Here is a 19,975-nt window from a genome sequence, read left to right on the forward strand (position 1 = left end):
CTCACAAGTACTGGTCTTTGTTTCAGGCAAAGCAAATCTACAAAGAATTCTGAATCAAACATGGTCTCACCAAGAAGAACGAGGAAGGAATGCTGCTCTTCTTCAGGAGACAAGTTGTCCACTCAGACCACATGCTACAGCCATCAGTCCACTGCCACCTTCTCTCTGTCCGCAAACAACGACACTGCAAAGGGATTCCGTCCAGAGCAAGTAGCTCAGTATCTGGAGCTGACAGATGAGGGCAGGAAAAGGTTTGAGGAGAAAACTTCTATTTTCCTAAACTTTCTGTCAATTTGCACTTGAGAATTTCTGGATCAAAGAAATTCTGAGTGGTAACTGCTAGCAGAGCTGCTGCCTGACAGTGCCAGAGACCTGGGTTCAATCTTGACCTTGGGTTCTGTTTGTGTGGAGTTTGCACATTCTTCCTGTGACCATGTGGATTTCCTCCACGTGTTCTGGTTTACTCCCCATTCCAAAAACGTGCATTAATGTTCAAAAACGTAGGTTAATTGGTCACTGTAAGTTTCCCCCTAGGTGAGTGCCAGAATCTGGGGGGAGCTGATGAGAATGTGGGGAGAATAAAAAGAGACTCATGTAGGATTGGTGTAAGTGGGTGTTTGATGGTCACCATGGACTGGATGGGCCAGAGGGCCTGTTTCTGTGCTGTGTGTCTCTATGAATACAAGTCTGAAGTGTGACTCAACACAGGCCCTTTAAATAGACCCCCTTAACAATAGGATCCATTGTGTTGGCACTTGATGGGATACATGGAGAAAAGGTGTTCCTCAAGTCAGGATCATGAATGTAAGGTTTTCACGAACAACTCCCAGAGTGAATTCAGAAGAAATTTTCTTACCTATAGACTAGTTACAATAGGAAATTTGCACTCATAAAGGATAGTTGAACTGAGCAGCAGAGACATAGTTAATGGGAAGATAAAGACATGAGGAGTGAAGGATAGAAGGAGGGCAAGGCTGGTAGGAGTAGGGAACCCTGGATGATGAGGGATATTGAGCCCCTGGCCAGGAAAAAGAAGGGAGGTGTGGGTCAGGTCCAGGCAGTTGGGATCAAGTGAATCCCTGGAGGAGTAGAAGAGATGCAGAAATGTGTTCAAGAAGGAAATCAGGAGGGCAAAAAGGGGGCTTGAGATAACTTTGGCAGAGAAAATTAAGGGAAATCTGAAGAGATTTTATACTTAGGGAAAAAGAGTAACTAGAGAGAGAATAGGGCCCCTGAAAGACCAAAGGGGACACTTTTGTGTGGAGTCACAGGAGATGGGCAAGGTCCTTAATGAATATTTCTCTTTTGTTTTTACTGTGGAGAAAGACATGAAGACTTTGGAACTGGGAGAAGTAAATGGGGAGGTCTTGGGGATAGTCTGCATTACAGTAGAGGAGATGCTGGATGTTTTAAAAGGTACGAAGGTAGGCAAATCTCCAGAGCCTGACCAGGATTATCCAAGAACATTGTGGGGATCCCTGGCTGAGATAGTTGCATCATCGTTAGCCACGGGTGAGATGCTGGTAGACTGAAGGGTGACGAATGTTGTGCCTTTATTTAAGAAAGGCAGCAAAGAAAAACCTGGGAACTATAGGCCAGTAAGTCTAACATCTGTGGTAGGTAAGTTACTGAAGAGGATTCTGAGGGATAAGATATACGTACATCTGGAAAGATGGGTTGATTGGGGTAGTCAGCATGGCTTTGTGCATGGGAGATCATGTCTTACGAACTTGGTTGAGTTTTTTGATGAGGTGACCAAGAAAGTTGATGAGGGCAGGGCGGTAGACGTGGTTTATATGGACTTTAGTAAGACCTTTGATAAGGTTCCACATGTTAGGCTGCTCTGGAAGGTTAGATCGCATGGAATCCAGGGAGAGCTGGCTAATTGGATGTACAATTGGCTTGATGGTAGAAAGCAGACGGTGATGGTGGAAGGTTGCTTCTTGGACTGGAGGCCTGTGACCAGTGGTGTGCCTCAGGGTTCGGTGCTGGGCCCATTGCTGTTTGTCATCTATATCAATGATTAGGATAAGAATGTACAGAGCATGGTTAGTAAGTTTGCAGATGACACTAAAATAGGTGGTATAGCGGACAATGAAGATGGTTATCTGGAATTACAGGGGGATCTTGATCAGCTGAGTAAATGGGCCGTGGAATGGCAACTGAAGTTTAATTCGGATAAGTGCGAGCTGTTGCATTTTGGAAAGTCAAAGCCAGGTAGGACTTTCACAGTGAACAGCAGGGCCCTGGGGAGCGTTGTAGAACAGAGGGACCTTGGAGAACAAGTACATGGTTCACTGAAAGTGGAGTCACAGGTAGACAGGGTGGTGAAGAAGGCTTTTGGCACACTGGCCTTCATAAGTCAGGGCATTGAGTATAAAGGTTGGGAGGTCATGGTGCAGTTGTACAGGACACTGGTGAGGCTGCACTAGGAGTATTGTGTTCAGTTTTGGCTGCCCTGCTATAGGAAAGATGTTATTAAACTGGAAAGAGTGCAGAAAAGATTTACAAGGATGCTGCCAGGATGTGAGGGACTGAGTTACAGGGAGAGGTTTGACAGGCTAGGACTTTATTCCTTCGAGTGTAGTAGACTGAGAGGTGATCTTATAGAGGTGTATAAAATCATGAGGGGCATAGATAGGGTGAATGCACTCAGTCTTTTTTCCAGAGTCGGGGTATCAAGAACTAGAGGGCATAGGTTTAAGGTGAGAGGGGAAAGATTTAAGAGGAACTTGAAGGGCACCTTTTTTACACAAAGGGTAGTATCCATGTGGAATCAGCTGCCAGAAGAACTGGCAGGTACAAGAACAATTTTTAAATGACAATTGGACAGGTACATGGATTGTAAAGGCTTAGGAGGTTATGGGTCAAACGCTGGCAAATGGGACTAGCTTGGATGGGGCATCTTGGTCAGCATGGACCAGTTGGGCCAAAGGGCTTTTTTCCGTGCTGCAGGTCTCTGTGACTCCATAATGGTAGGAGGACGCTCATGTGGGGTATAAACACAACACATCCTCCTCTGTGGCCTCTGTCTACACCTCAGCCACACTGTGGGTGACCTTCAATGGTTTGTTTGACTCTGAGTATCTGTGATCAACCCATTCTGGTCATAGATGGATCCTGGATCTCCTCCTTTCTGCCGGTCTTCAGTTGTCAAGCCCTTCAGCTGTAGAATTCCCTCCCAAAGCTAATTCAGTAATTTCTCACTTTTTCTCACTAAGCTCCTTAAAGCTTAGCACTGCTGTAAAGTACCTAAAGAATGTTTTAGTGGCTTTGAAGTGCTCTATAAACACTTGCAAATTAAGCTCCTGGTGATGGGAATTGATGAAACATTTTTTTTTATTTATAGGCACTTTACAGACAACCTGTCCACCTTTGAAAGACCTTTCTCACCTCCCCACACGTACGGGTACATTTGCGGGCCGCAGCTCTCCGACCTGGAAACGGACACCGTGGACTACGATGATGAAGATGAAGACCTGGACATGGAGGTTGCCCGTGTGAACTCGCACAGATACTTCCATAGGCTCTGCCACAGCCCGACCTCCAGCATCAGCGAGTGCGAGAGTTCCCTTGCAGGGTCTTTGGCCAATGGCTGGGGCTCAGTGTCCGAGGACAATTTCACCAGTGCCCGCTGCAGCATGGTCAGTTCGTCCGATGGCTCCTTCCTCATGGATGCCAACTTTGCTCAGGCACTGGCTGTGGCAGTGGACAGCTTCTGCTTTGGGCTGGCACAGCCAGAGAGGGAGACGCCTTACACAGGTATATCTCCACGTGACCTCCCAACAGAACTGGTATTTGTGCAAACCTCACACTGACAATTCGTGCTAGGTCCCTAAGTGTAGCCAAAAGGACAAGGCCATACATTATCCCAACAGGTCCAATGAGGGTTGGTGTGTCAGGAGACTATAGTTTCAATTCCCATTCCAGTCCAGAATTATAAGGTGTGAGGAGACCATTTGGCCCTCTGTCCTTCTGCTAGCTCTTTGGAAGAGCCACTCTCATTGCTCTTCCTCAGAAGCTAGAAATTTTCTCCATTTTCTGTTCAAAAATTGAATCGGTTTCATCCCTCTCCCAATGTAGGGCATTCCAGATTATAACTAGCTGTGTTAAAAAATAGAGACACAAAAAGTTCTGCAGATGCTGGAATCTGGAGCAATACACACAAAATGCTGGAAGAGCTCGGCAGGTCAGGCAGTATCCTTGGAGGGAAATAAACAGTCAATGTTTCCGGCTTCTACTGCCACGTTGAGGCTAGGTGCAGATTGGAGAAACAACACCTCATATTTCGCCTTAGGAGTCTCCATCCTGATGGTCTCAACACTGATTTCTCTAACTTCCGGTAACCCCACCCCTTCTTTTTCTTTCCCCCCACTACTCCTTTGTCTTCCCTTATTTCTGTGGCTCCCTTCCCCTACCTTGATGACCTGCCCATCTCCTCTCCTCCCCGCCCCCATCCTTTATTCCATGGTCCACTGCCCTCTCCTACTGGATTCCTTCTTCTTCAGCCCTTGGCCTCTTCTACCTATCACCCCTCAGCTTATTACATCTTCTCCCCTTCCCCTGCCCACCTACCTTCCCCTTCTCACCTGGAGTCACCTATCACCTGAACTCACCTATCCCCTGCCTGCGTGTGCTCCTCCCGCTCCCTCGACCTTCTTATTCTGGTTTCTGCCCTCTTCCTTTCCAGTCACGATGAAGGGTCTCGGCCCAAAACGTCGACTGTTTATTTCCCTTCATGGATGCTGTCTGACCTGCTGAGTTCCTCCAGCACTTTTTCTGTATTGTGTTAAAAAAAATAGGCCTCATTTACCTGACTAATTATTTCACCTGGTTCTTTTGAACTGGTTTTCTTTGGTTGGTTGCCTGTAGGAACAGGATCAGTGTGCTTGATATGGTTAGAAACTCCAGTGGTTGAAGATGTGACACCAGAGCCCCATTTGTTGCTGCCACCAGTTCAATGTTACTTCTTTAGATGGTTCTTGCTTCCAGCCTTACAATCATTTCATCCATCCCCAGGACTTAATTTGAATCCCACAGCACTGAGTTCAGTGAACAGCTTCTCATGTGGAGACATGTGAAGGGTCACGAGCCGATACGTCGACTGTCCATTTCTCTCCAGGGGTGCTGCCTGACCCACTGAGTTCCTCCAGCAGACTTTTGTTCCAGCTTCTCATGTGGAACTTTGCAAAAAGCCTTTTGGAAGTAAATTACATAATTTGATCAAAAATCCTGCAGTCCCTTTCCATTGCACTTCCTCAGAGAAGAGGTGGCACAGTTGCACAGCTAGTAGAGTTACTGCCTCACAGCCCCAGAGACCCAGATTCAATCCTGACCTTGGGTCCTGCCTGTGCAGAGTTTGCATGTTCTCCTCGTGACCATGTGGGTTTCCTCCGGGTACTCCAGCTTCCTCCCACGTCCCGTAGACGCGGGGGTTGGTAGGTTAACTGAGCACTTTAAATTGCCCCTAGTGTGTGGGTGAGTGGTAAAATGCAGGGAGGAGTTGATGAGAATGTGTGGAGAGTAAAAACAAATGGAGGATTAATGTAAACGGATGGTTGATGGTCAGTGCTCATTCAGTGGTCTGAAGGGCCTGTTTCCATTACCTCATGTCTCTATCTCTAAGAGTAAGTAATTATACAACATCATTGAGTAACTTATTGGTGCAGATTTATGCAGTGCAGACAGTTCATTCCAGTGTGTCTTTGTCTACCAACTACTGTGTGGAGAGCCATCTGATTCCCTATGCTTGTTCCCCAATGTTTTCTTTGAGAATCTATCCAATTTCCCTTTGAAGTGTGCTGTTGCCTTATGTTGACCCCCGGGTGACACCAGTCTTCACATTTCTTTGGTTTGCTGCATTGTCCATCTTCCCCACTTGTCAGTTTAATATGCTTCATGACCAGAGAGGAAGCAATCATTGACAGGCAGATGCTGGGAAATTAAACTCGTGGAAATAGGCAACTCACACAACTGGATTTATCAAGAACCTGCTGAAGAGGTTCTTATTTTCTCTTCCATTGCCCTGGCAGAAGAATGTTCTCAGTTGAGTGACATCACATTAGCTGACTGGCCAACTGCTGGGCTCAAGACTGCATTGCAACCAAGAGCAGCCTCCCATCTCCCCCGACTGGTAAATTAATAAATTGGTAAACTGATTTGTTATTGTCACATGTACTGAGGGACAGTGGAAAAACTTTGTTTTGCATGCCATCCATACAGATCATTTCATTACATCAGTACATCAAGGTAGTACAAGGGAAAACACTAACAGAATGCAGAATAAAACGTTACATTTACAGGGAAAGTGCAGTGCAGGTCGACAATAAGGTGCAAGGCCATGACAAGGTAGATTATGAGGTCAAGAATCCATTTTATTGTACTAGGGGACCATTCAATAGTGTAGTAACAGCGGGATAGAAGCTGTCCTTGAGCCTGGTGGTACGTGCTTTCAGGCTTTTGTATCTTCTGCCCGATGGGGGGGGGGGGGGGGATAGGAGAGAATGTCCAGGTTGACATTCCTTCTGAGTTGACTCATCCTTCTACCATCGGCACTGCACCACCACCAGCTTCTCATTGAGTTATTGCACAGTCAGCAAATGGATGCTCTGCACAAAGTAATTACCTAGGCATATTTCAGTGTGATTTATGACCAAATGGATTTTTGCATTAAGTGCAACATTCTGCCCAACACTTTCTGTGCAGTCAGTCCACTGAACCAGACAAATCTGGAGTTTCTCCTGGAGGAAAAGGAAGCAGGGATTATAACAGCAAAACATGCGATCAGCATTATTTCAGAGGAAATGTCTTTTGAATCAACTACACCGTGTGATAAGTTTATTTATGGTAAGGCTGTAAATAGGACGTCAAAGCATTTTGCAGAGATTACTATTCTTACTTTCCCGCATTGTAGTTTCAGCTAACAAATGTCTGAATAATCTAAGGATTTCAGTTGCTATAAATAGCCCTAAGAAGCTTCCAACCAGCATACAAACAATCTCCAGTGTGCTTTAATATCCTACTTTGGTGCAATTTAATAAACCAGTGCCTGACCAAGCATTAAAGGTCAAATCCTTAAAAATGCAATAGTGCCTGGGAAAAGAGACAAAGTCACATTGAACATCTCATTGCAAATCCTTGACTTTGTTGCAGCGTCTTTATGGTTCTCCGTATATGTTGTTCCAAAGCATGCAGAGAGGTGTGAAATAACTTGCATTTGCATAGCACCTTTCAATATCTCAGTATGTGGTAAAGTGTTTTACACCTAATTAAGTCTTTTGTCTCTGTTTCTCTTTTTTGCAGATGCTGTCTGATCTGCTGAGTATTTTCAGCATTTTCTGTTTTTATTTTAGATTTTCAGTATCCGCATTTTTTTAAAAAAAATTCTGCTATTTCATTCCTGTTATACTGTGAGAAACCTACCTGACACTTCTGCATAAGACAGACTTCCACAAACACCAGCGAGGCAGGTGACCAGATAGGTAATATATTGGCTTGGTTAAGGAATAAACATTGACCAGGGTTCCAGGAGAACTCTGTGCTATTCTTCAAACAGAATGTTGAGCTATTTTGCATCCCCTTTTAATGTTTCACCTTCTTTAGTATTGCACGGAAATGCCAGCCCACGTTGTATTCTTGGATGTCCGGGGTGAGATTTGAACTCACAACTTCATTGGTCTTTTGAACAATGGACAACTGGTGTTGGTATTGCTATTGGCTTATTATTGTCACTTGTACCGAGGTACAGTGAAAAACTTGTCTTGCAGACCAATTGTACAGGTCAATTCATTACGCAGTGCAGTTACATTAGGTTAGTACAGAGTGCATTGATGTAGTACAGGTAAAAACAATAACAGTAGTGTCACAGCTACAGAGAAAGTGCAGTGCAATAAGGTGCAAGGCCACAACAAGGTAGATCATGAGGTCAGAGTCCATCTCATCATATAAGGGAACCATTCAATAGTCTTATCACAATGGGATAGAAGCTGTCCTTAAGCCTGGTGGTACGTGCCCTCAGGCTCCGGTATCTTCTGCCTGATGGAAGAGGAGAGAAGAGAGAATATGCTTGGGGAACTGTTTCTGGGGCTGTGTGTGAATTTAACTTGTTGTCCATTGGAGGTGTGGGCAGAAACCTAGTGGAATTTCAGGCCTGAATTATTGATAGGAAGAATGCTCGATACAGAGCAGCATGGTCTTCACTCTGTTACAGTGGTCTTCCTCCTCCCCCCAGTCCCCACACCATTGTTACTGAACCATTCAAGGCTGCTTTGAAGGTCTTTGCAAATGGACTGTATGGTACACATGTCATGATGATAAACACCTATTCTACTGACCTTTGCATCAGGCCTGCTTTCCTAGTGCTGCACTACAAGGATTAAATGAAACGTAAAAGTCCTATTTTATTGGATTGCTTGTCTTCTCATTTACTGGGTAATTGTAAAATGCATTTAAATTGGGGTCAGGGTTTATTGGTCTTTTTGTGTCTCTCAGGCTGGGATATTTACGGCTGCATTAAGTTTCAACCTGAGCACAGTGCAATGGAAATGCTGATTGAGCATCAGACAGTGCTTCAATTAATTAATCTTTTCTCTGTATCCTAAGTCTGCCCTGGCCTCATTCAGTTTTGTAGTTGAGCGAAGTGATGATACAATCCTCATAGGAGTTGTGTGTGCTTCAAGCAGCCTCGTCTAGTTTACAGGCATTGTTTTACGATTAAAATGGCATTGATTGAAGAGACCATCCCTTAGTTCCTCAATGGCTTACTGGGAAAAGGCTTTTCCCCAAGGAATACTCAGCCAATGAGTCAGTGGTTTAGATGTAGTGATTGGTGATTAATTTAGGTGCTAAATTTCTAATCCTGATTCCTGCCCAAAATCCTTGTTCACTGTAAAATGTCCACCAAAGATCCAGCTGTCAATGTTAGGTGGAACTGGCTTGATCCCTGTCACCTCTCATGGAACATTATCCTCACGAAACTACCTTGGTGAACCTTTGAAGAATGACCATGAAGATCCAACCAGAAGGATGTTGGCCCCTGATGCACCAACAAGTCAAGGAGTGGGAGGGGGAATAATTGGGAGGGAAAACAAAACAATTTAGGTACAAATGTACATGTTTACCATTGTGAAATGCAATGAGATTAGTGCATTGAGTCATTAGATACATATAGTCAGCTAAACTGTACTGAAGAGGCCTCCCAATATAAACTTTCTGGCTTAATGCCCGCATCTGTGTCCCCTCCATGTGTCTACCCTTAATAATCCCCAATCTACGTCTCCAACTCCCTCTGTGTTACCTCCATATTGGTGTTTCTACCCACTCATTATACACACCCCATGTTTCTTCTCTCTGCCTGTGTTCCTCTGCTGCCCAGATGCTCCTTCTTCCCATGTCCCTCTCCACGAGTTTCCCTTGTGTTCCTGCTCTCCCCATTCCTTCACTCCCTGTGATCCTTCCCACTATGTTCCTCTCCCTTCACGTTCCTTCCCTTTCCGTCTCCCTTCCCCTGCCACGTTCCTTCTCCGTGCTCCTGTCCACCCCCATGTTCATTCACTTATGTTCATTCCCCACGTCCCTTCTGCACATATTCATCTCCCCTCTGTATTCCACGCCTACATTGCACTGGGGTCCCTACCCCCTGTGTTCTTCCTATGTTCCCTCCTTATCCTGTGTTCCTTCCTCCGTGTTCCTTCCCGGTGTCTTTCACCATTGTTCCCCATGTTCATGCCCCGGTGTCCTATACCCATTTTTTCTCCCCACGTTCCTCTCCTGCTCCGTGTTTGTCACCCTCCATTCCTTTCTCACCATGTGCCCCCTTCCAGCTTTGTTCCCTCTAGCAATGTTACCTTCCCCTGTGTTCTTTCTTCACCATGTTCCTCCCCCTCACACCCTGACTATGTTCCTCTTCCCCAATCTAGTTCCTTTCCCAACACCATATTCCTTCTTGGTATTCCTTCCCGTGTTCCCCTCTCCCCATTTTGTTCTTTTGCCCACCTTGTTCCTTTCCTCATAGTTCTCTTTCCCATTTTCTTTCCCACCCCCCCCCCCCACCTTATTCCTTCCCGTCATCTTATTCCTCCTCCTCCACTTACCCTCAGTCCACGTGTACCAATACTCCCACGTTAATCCTTCCCTGCTGGGAGTTCCCCCTACTGTTGGTTCTCCTCCCATTCCTCCCTGATCATCCACCCTCTCTGCCTCAATTTTTTCTGTCCATCTCTCACTCTGTCTCTCCCTCTTTTCCTCTGTTTCTCTCCTCGTGGTCTGTATATATTTTACGTGCATTCACACACGAGTGCTAGGATCAAGTACCTCTCAGGAACAAGGGAGCAGCCAATAATTCAAGTCCCCTGGGTATGTCTCCTGTGCCATTTATACCGTCAATCTTTGGCCTTGGTGGTTTCATTCTCACCTATCCCCTAAGTTTTAATGTGCTGCTGGATTCTTTGATATGGCTCTTGGTCTGCTCTTAGTCTAGTTCATTGCATCTTAAGTTTACTGTTTTAGTTTTCAATGATGAGATTTCCACAGTATAAAATGGAGCTGATTGATTCGAATCCATTTGTTTCTCTAATTCTAGCGCTCTCTTCATCCTCCTTTCTGCCGACTGCCTTCCCTGACACTGTATCCCACAACCCAACTGAAGGATCAGAGGTCACGAGTGTGTGCCCGGAATCTGACCCTGCTCACATTTGGGATTGGAATCTGTCTTGGGCAGATGAACTAGAAGACAAAATCGCACAGAAGGTGGAAATTACAAGGAGGAACCCAATGGCTCTTGGAAAAGATCTCAGCAAACCCTTCAGGAATCTCTCAGACCAGCAGCAGCAGGGCAAGAGCATCACTGGTACAAAGACTGAGCTACGTTAAGTCCTGATCCATTCATTGAGCATTGGCTTAGACAGAGAGCCCAGCTTGTAGAGCTCTCATCTGGGGGTGGGTCAATGACTTGATAGAGAATACATAACTTCCAGAAATAGCCATAAATTGGGAACAGGAAGAAAGGGAGGGATTCAGGAAAATTACAATTCCTAAGGGTGGTGGTACAGAGCAAATTGTTTGAGCTGTGGGGCTGATGAGTCTGTGGGTGTGGATTGGACCATCCTAGGGTCTTAAAATAAGTGGCTAATGAAACGTGTTGGTTTTAATCTTCCAAACTTACCTGGCTCTGAGCAAAGTTCCATCATATTGGAAAATAGCAAATGTAAATTCTTCATTCAAAAAGAGAGGGAGTCAGAAAATGGGGAAACTACAGGCCAGGTAGCTTAATATATGTAATGTGAAAATATTTAGAAATCATTATTAAGGATGTTACAACAGGGCACTTTGAAAAAAATCAAGGTAATCAGACAGTCAACATGGTTTTGTGAAAGGGAAGTCAAGTTTAACCATTTCATTGGTGTTCTTTTGAAAAAGTGACCTGTGCTGTGGATAAAGAGGATCAAACAGATGTACTTAGACTTCCAAAAGGCATTTGATAAGGTGCCACATCAAAGCTTATTGCAGAAAATTAATGTTCAGGTTACATTTGTTGTGTCCGTTTTAGGAATTCTCGGTCGAAATCTTCTCCTCTACAGGTGGAGGGAGCGAAAACCCATTCAATTGAAAATTTGGTTGTCAGCCCATGAAGTGTTTCCTTGACTTAGAACTGCTTGATAAACCCAGCATAGGGTCAGTGGTGGAGAAGCCACTGCTTCATTGCACCATACTCCATCAGTAGTTACTTTCTGTCAGTGGGGAGGCAAGTTGAGATCAAAGGCACTCCCAACCCCTAGTTATAAGCAGCTAGTATTATAGTTATGATGCAGGTTTTTGTTCAAGAAAAATATTGTGGTGCAATAGCAACCTTTCACCTTCAGTTTACTCCTAATCCTCTCTTTGACCTGCCGTTAATGCACTAGTCAGCTATTGTAAGTTTGATGCATCTTGGAAAAGATCTGATATGACAAGTTAGATATTGTTGCACATTTAAGCCAGCTAAACTGGCTGTTGAATTAGATAACTGTACCTGGAATGCTTACACAATTTCTACAATGGTTCATAGAGATCATCATTTTTTTTTAAACAAGCCAAGATTGCAAGTTGATGAAATTATAATATAATGTAGACAGGCTACTGTGCATGGAACTTGTTTCACTCCAGTTGCAATGGGCTCATTACCCCTTGTAGATTTTGTAACAGAGCTTGATTCAGATAACTCATCTGAAATAGTGTTTATTGATTTCTGATTCACAGAGAGGACATTTCACTAGCTTTAAATGGGTTATGAGGAGGGTAAAAGATTATAGCAAATGTGATATTGATTTTTGCTTTCGAAATGCAATGGATGCACCTTGAGTGAGTTATGTGGGTCTTTATTGGGAGAGTAATAAGAAGCAAGCAAGAAAGAAATTGCATTTAAATAGCAACTTACAAGACGATAGGATATTCCAAAATCCATCACGGCCAACTTAATACTTCTGAAGTGCAGTCAACTGAATCATCTAACTTGAGGCTATGCTTTAATGTCTCATCTAGAAAACAATGCACAGAACTATTAGCTTGTTTGCACACGCTTTGGAGAATTACACAGGGACAAGGTAATGGGGGACGATGGCAATCTATGAGATTAGGATCCAATTAAAGTTAGAACCTTCAGATGAAGATGGAAGAAATGTAAGTGCACAAAGGTCTCTGGTGTTGTAACCTTCTGGAGGAGGATGCATTTTAATTGTGATTGGGAGAGTTATTCACCATTGAAATTAACTGCAACTTAATTTCTGATTTGTAGATGTGTACAATTCTGGACTGGATGTGCAGGTGAACCCCACCCTCAGTGCGGTACATGTGTCTTTCGCAACGGTTGGAACCCCGGTACACAAGAGTTTTGCAGTTAGGAGGAAGGTGGACAAAGTTGGACTGTTGAACTTCCCCGTGGATGCCAATGGTCTCACCATGGTTAAAGTTTAAGGAGGTGCACAACTGAATATCCTATGGATGTGGCCCATCCCTGTACATACAGAAATCTAAGGAGCCAGATCCATGAGGAAGTGAAGGATGTTTATAGGGTGCAGACATTACACTGGTGATTGGTGTCCTGCATGCTCTACCTGGTCAACTACAATTCAATTTGGTCAATGCTACACATATCCAAATGGTGGACGGTTCCATGTGTAGTCTGTGTAGCGTCTATAGCAAACTCATTAGTCTGGAACCATGAAGTGTTGGGAAGGTTTGTCTAAGCTTCCCATTTCTTTGAAATCAAGGGCAGAAAAACAAAACAGACAGCATATTTACAGCCAGATGTTAGTAACCAGTGACCGAAGAGTGGCTGAACATTGGCTTGTAGATTGTGTAGATAGGCAGCTGAGGCTGAATGGGGGAAAATGGGGTTTAACTCAAAAGCCAGGCTGTTGTTCTTGGGGCATCGGAGTACATGTACATTGAAACCCACAAGTGCACATCAGCTTTTAATTTATCTCTTTACTAATTCATCTAACAGATTTATTTAAATAAAATTGACTCTGAAAGCTGATATGGAGCGACGATCAAAACAGCAAACATCAAGGAGGCCTAAAGCATTGGTGACCAAATTCAGCTATGTCTATTGCCCATTACTGGAGAAATATAGAAAGAGATCAAAACATATATATTGATTGGCTAGAGAATTTTCACTTGGTGTACCTGAAGGGCCATTTTCTCTGAAGATCTAGTATTGACAATGTTACTTCATTCTGATGTTAATCTAACTGTACTTATCATTTTCAATATGAACAAACAGCATTAAAAGAAGTTAAAAAACTGTGCTGAGATCATCGTGTGTAGAAAATGTATGCTGGGTGAGATCGAGATTGCATAAATGGTTGATTCCAGTTTGAATTTACAGGGACTGTAAGCAAACCTGAGAACATCCCAACAATGTGAAAAATTACTGAGTACAAACATTATCTCATTCACTTTGTTTGTTCTTTCTCACAGTACCATATGCATATATGTTCAAAATATCTTTAGTTAACATGCCAAAATAGTGCCATTAAAATGAGGCATGATGTGAAAGTGAGGCAGTCTTCACAGCTTATACTAAGGCTAAGCAATTTGCCTGCCTGATACCTTGGATAGTAAAAATGTTAAATCATTGAGTAAAACTTTGACTGATATTTATGGAGAGGCAAAGAGCGATTGGGAAGAAGTGTGTAGTGTTATTTTTTAAGAACACTATTCAATCCAATTTTGATCTTACTCAGATTAAATTGAGCTGGCAATCATTTCTGTATGTAGTCATACCAATTGCAAAATTGTGCTAGGCACTTGGCCTGATAATTTTCTAGTATCTGACGGCCACTTCATTTGTTGTGTAATTCAGGTTTCAGCCTGTGCCAATATAGATTCCACACAACAACATCATGGAACTATCTTGCTGGAACAAGGAGCACAATGTACCATCTTCTTATTTCACGTTATTTAAAGGGTTAATCTATTGCCATCGGAAGCCCTGAGCGGTTAGTGTCACTACTGATTGCAAGTACCTTCCAAGTTCTGGTGCTCAAACAAGGAGTGCTTGCGGTGGCATCTAGCTGAGTGGTCACATCACTGGCACCATTCTGCTGGAGAAGTTGGGGGAGGTATTGCAAGCCACAGGGAGGTTCAGGGACTTGGGGGCAAAGCCATGATCTTCTGTGCAGAATGTCTTCAAAGACACCACATTGTACCTGGACCGATCCAATGAGTAATGCTTTTGCTAGGTTAGGTATCCAAAGCCTGTAATCGCTGAGATATGTAAACTAGCAAATCTTCCACCATGCTCTTATTCCTAGATTGTTCACTCTTTGGAGGCCAAGGTCACAATGACTCTTAGCTTTTTGTCTATTTGATCATTCCAGGTGGCTGTGACAGGTTTACACCACATCTCTCAATTTACAGAGTTATAGAGTTCATCAAGTCTTTATTCATGAAGGAATGATTACTGTTTTGATTTCTGTATGGAGAAAAGTGTCATTTCAGACACAGGGATTGCCAGTGTGTTGGCTTCTCACACTGCAGGTAACCAATGACTGCACTAATATCCCCATAAGAGCTCCCATTAATAACCTGAATTTATCATCTTCAAGGGTTTGTACACCCCAAATGCTTACCTGGTTGTGGATCATGAGACAAATTTCCTAATGGTGAATGCCATGCTTCCTGGCAGCTTCCATTATTGCTTCATCTGGCTGGCTACCAATCCCCAGATATTTCAAATTCCCACATTCAGCTTAGGGATCTGTGCTGGAATCTAAAACTCACCACCTTTAGAGGGGCATGCATGTCCCTAAGCATGACTCCTGACTCCAGGAGTCAGTTCAGTATGTCTTTAACATGCTGAACTGACTCCTGGAGCAGAGTAGGAGAAATAGGATGGGCCTCCTTTTCCCGAGCCCTCTCCCAATCCGCACACATCCTTGCATTCAGTTTAAGGACATTGCAGAAACAATATTGATCAATCCTCTAATGGACCCAAAAGTGCAGCCATAGCATCAGCAGCACTGAAGCAATTGGCATTTATTTAGCAGCTTAGGTCATCATTGGAATGCACCAGAATACTTCATTACCCATGCTAAGTTTGTTTGTTATTGTTCTTTAATGACAATCCCACTAACAGCAACTGGGACCAATGGTTTATTTGCTCTTGGTGGCTGCTTCTGACTGAGGGAAGAAAACTGAACACCACCGATGCACAGTAACAGCAGTTTGTACCATCTACAGGAGGACTCCTTAGATAACACCTTCCAAACCCACGACTTCTAGCAACTAGAAAGACAAAGGCAGCAAAAGCAGGGGAACTCCTCAACCTGGAATTTGCCCTTCAAACTACATAACATCCTGACTTGGAAATATATCGCTGTCACTGGGTCAAGCTCCTGGAACTCCCTCCCTAACACCATTGTGGGTATACCTACACCTCAAGGACTGCAGCAGTTCAAGAAGGCAGCTCACCACCACCTTCTCAAGGGCAGTTAGGGAAGGGCAATTAAATGCTGGCTCAGCCTGTGAAGCTCACATCCCTTGGATGAATATAACAGTAATTGCAGGAGAACAGCACATTCTCAATCACCTACAGAGCTGGTACGGTTGGGGTGGCATGGTAGTGTAGCGGTTAGCATAACACTATTACAGCGCCAGCGATCGGGGTTTGATTCCCGCCACTGTCTGTAAGGAGTTTGTACATTTTCCCTGTGACTGTGTGGGTTTCCTCCGGGTGCTCCGGTTTCCTCCCACATTCCAAAGATGTATGGGTTAGTAGGTTAACATGGGTGTAATTGGGAGTGCGGGCTCGTTGGGCCGGAGGGGCCTGTTACTGTGCTATATAAGTAAAGTAAATAAAGCCTCGGTGTAATTTCTCTTCTGTAAGGTTTCACACTGACAATGCAGCAGTAACTGTATTGCCATCTCTTTGAGGTTATGTCTGAAGAGTGGCTGGAATCCACAATTCTTCAATCATGTATTGGAAGGTAACAAAATGCTCCAGGTTAACAGTAGGTGGATGAGTTGGGTCATACTGAGCTATAGCTTGGGTTGCCAACTCTGGATCTATTTTGGGAGGTTTTACCTCATGCCGTGCTGGATGTTGTTACATCTGAAGTAATCTGTCGAACCACAAGAGACTGTAGATGCTGGAATCTGGAGCAACACAAAATCTGCTGGAGGAACTCAGTGAGTCAAGCAGTATCTGTGGGGGGAATAGGAATTGTCAAAGTTTCAGGTTGAAATGTTGCATCAGGACTGTAATCTGTCACCTGATGGAACTGTATTAATGACCTCCAAACCACAGCTAAACTGCCTGCACGAAGATGGAGGAGACAAGAGGGAGAGGAGGGCACAGTGGTTGGGTTGGGTGCTCTCAAATTGGTCTTCAATCTGAATCAGGAATTGGTTAGAAACTGTGATTTCAGGGCCTGCAAGAATGGCTTCTGTCCCTGTACTAAAGCTGCTCACTGACCCAAGAGTTTCTGAAGCATTATTTGCCCCAACCCACCTCACACTCTAGGTGAGGGATTATCTTTGTGGGGGCACAATTGTACTTCAGCCATCACACACGTGTTCAGGGACGTCCAGCCCATGGGTTCAATCCCTGTGTATCCTTTCTCTGAGCCGGCTCTGTTCCAGGGCATGAACTTCACTGGGTGGGTTGACCTGGATGTGCATCCTCAAGAGTGGTTCTGCAGCCTGAATTTGCATGTATGGTGACAGAACTATACCTCCTGAAGTCTCTGGAAGACGTTATTAAATGCCAGAGAGTCCCAGATAGCCTAGAGACTTGGCAGTCCTGGTAACATTTGAACAAAAGAATAAAAAGATTACACTTTGCAAAGTCACCTTGACTTGGTGGTAGCTCTGCTCAAGGATTATGGGCCGGAGGCTGTCTTTTTATTACAAAAAATACTTTATTCACATTAATATATACAGGAAATATAACAAGCACATGTCTTTCTTTACATTCATTGTACCATTAAAGCAATACATTCTCTAACATTTGCATCGATACCACTCATTTTTAAGCAATACACTCGTGAAATGTCTGAGGGGCTGTCACGTGGTGTCCAGTGGTGTCACGACCTTAGACCGTGGTCCTTACACAGAGCCTTTGAAGTTGCTGCACTGAGTTTCAGTTTGTCCCTCCCATGTCCTCCTGCACTTTGGAATGTGCTAATCGGCAGTCTTCATGTGTTGACATCTCCTTGCGCTGGAAGAAAAACAAGTTTCAGACAGACCAAAGTGCATCTTTCACCAAGTTGATGATTTTCTAGCAGCACTTGATGTTTGACCTGGTGTGTGACCCTGGAAATAGCCCACAGAGTCCTCTCTTAAGCAACTGTTCGGGATGAAACTCGACAGGGATTATCACGTCCTTTTCCAGACCTTTTTGGCAATCATAAAGAGGTGGACGATTGTCTTATCTGCACCGCAGCCACCTTGAAGGCAGAGTGTGGTGGGAGTGAGACTCTGGCTGTGCAAGAAGGAACTTTTTGGGGAGGGCCCCTCTCACTGCCAGCCAAATGAGGTGTTGGTGTTTGCAAGTTTTGGCAATGGACCATTCTGCCAAATGACTTTGACAGTCTGGTCGCGAAACCTTCCATAGGATCCTGGAGGGCCTGCAGGATGTTCTGTGCTGACCTCTGCCTGAAGGACTTTTCTAGGAAGGACAGGTACTGTGGCAAAGTCTGAATGAATGGAACAGTGCACGGCAACAAGGCCAGGCCTATCCTTCACAACACCGGGAACCTCAGAACGTAGTGACGCTTCATGTATTTCCAAAAGACCATAAGATATAGATATAACCACACCGACATGTCTCTCCATGGCCTCCTCCACTGCCAAGTTGAGGCTAGATGCAGAGTAGAGGAACAGCACTTCCTCCCATTCTCCTGCCTTCTCCCCGTAACCCTTAACCCCCCCTTACAAATCGAGACCCTATTAATCTCTGCCTTAAATACACTCAGTGACTTGGCCTCCACAGCCCTCTGTGGCAACAAATTCCACAGATTAATCACCCTCTGGCTGAAGAAATTTCTCCTCATCACAGTTTTAAAGGGACATCCCCTTGTTCTGAGGCTGTGGCCTCGGATCCTGGACTATCCTACTAATGGAAACGTCCTCTCCACATCCACTCTATCCAGACCTTTCAATGTCTGGTAGGTTTCAATGAGATCCTCCCTCATCCTTCTGAACTCCATTAAGTACAGACCCAGAGCCATCAAACATTCCTCATACGTTGAACACATTTCGATATAGTGCACAGTTAGATGCAGCCACATTCAAAGGTGGCCATCGGGATGAGGGCTGTTTGGGTATGTTTTCCCTGCTTCCCCCTCCCCCCCCTTTCTATTGCAGACTTGTACATCATCACCTGATGGACATCATCTGTCCTGAATCTCCAGCAGATGGCTGGGCTGCCTGCCATAGTACAGAGGTGGGATGTAGGCAACACATGCACCACTTACAGTAACACAGACGGCACCTCACACCTGATGACCAGGTTCTTGCCTGCCAACAAAGGGGAGTGCCACTCCCACATTCCTAATTTCTGGTTCACCTTGACTATCCACTCCGGTTGATTCTTGCCACATGACTTGGCTCCTTCAGACCAGATTCCCAACACCCTTAAGTAGTCAGACTTGATGGAGAAGGGAACAAGGATTGGTTGGGCCAGTTGCCAAGCAACATGGCCTCATTCTTGCTGTTTTGGACTCTAGTTCCGACACCAATTCAAACTGGTTAGAGATACTGATCAATCCGAGGACCAATGGTGGGTCTGAGCAGAAGATGGTGACATTGTCCATGCATAGGCAGGCTTTGATCTCAGTGCCACCTCTGCCTGACATCATCACCCCTCTTATGCCCGTGTCCTTCCTAGGTCAAATGGCTGAAGCAGAACAAGGGTGATTACTGGTTGTTCCTGGAACCTAAACATTGCAAACAACTCCAGTTGTCCTCTGTCAATGTCAGATAACTGCAAAGGTTAACAGAAATAGTCACATGCTACTATATAGCACAACTGTGTTGGCTTCTATAACGTCACAGCTTTTATACAAATTGCCTCCAAATAAGGAAGTGACAAATTGCAGAGAATGGATTGTCTAAATAATTGTACATCATCTGAGAATAAGAATGAGATAAAATGTGTTTGTTCAGTTGATCAGACACAATAGGAAGCAGGAAGTGGAGCCCTCTTGCAGGAAGCGATCTGACTGGACAGCGTAACAGGCATTGAGAAATGTGCTTTTCGTCATCACACCCTGTCCAATTTTAGCTTAAGTTGTTTGTCACCAATTTGCCCAGCGGGATTAAACAAGTACCAGAAAACATCCTGTTCTAACCACTGGGAATAAAAACACAATAGCACTGACCCATTTTATGTATTGTTCACCACAGTCTTCCTTTGGCTAAGCTTGCTGTCACCTTTCAGCACCACATAATTTCTGAAGATGATCTGCCTCTATGGGAAAGTCAGTGATTCTCA

General features: G+C 44.4%; 1 protein-coding gene across 4 annotated transcripts in view; it reads left to right on the forward strand.

Moving 5' to 3' along the window:
- The window catches only part of robo4 (roundabout, axon guidance receptor, homolog 4 (Drosophila)), a 107,843-nt gene extending 94,053 nt beyond the window's left edge, over nucleotides 1–13,790 (forward strand). For 2 of the 4 annotated variants that reach the window (XM_052039912.1, XM_052039914.1), the window contains exons 17-20: nucleotides 27–251; nucleotides 3,350–3,762; nucleotides 10,580–10,864; nucleotides 12,770–13,790. In XM_052039912.1, coding sequence (XP_051895872.1) covers nucleotides 27–251; nucleotides 3,350–3,762; nucleotides 10,580–10,864; nucleotides 12,770–12,948 — 1,102 coding nt within the window. In that variant the 3' untranslated portion in view covers nucleotides 12,949–13,790. The remainder of the gene's footprint in view (nucleotides 1–26; nucleotides 252–3,349; nucleotides 3,763–10,579; nucleotides 10,865–12,769) is intronic. The other 2 variants (XM_052039913.1, XM_052039915.1) reach the window with 1 other exon arrangement.
- Nucleotides 13,791–19,975: the final 6,185 nt, after the last annotated feature.

Source organism: Pristis pectinata, chromosome 27 (assembly GCF_009764475.1).
Source record: "Pristis pectinata isolate sPriPec2 chromosome 27, sPriPec2.1.pri, whole genome shotgun sequence".
Lineage (NCBI taxonomy): Eukaryota > Metazoa > Chordata > Chondrichthyes > Rhinopristiformes > Pristidae > Pristis > Pristis pectinata.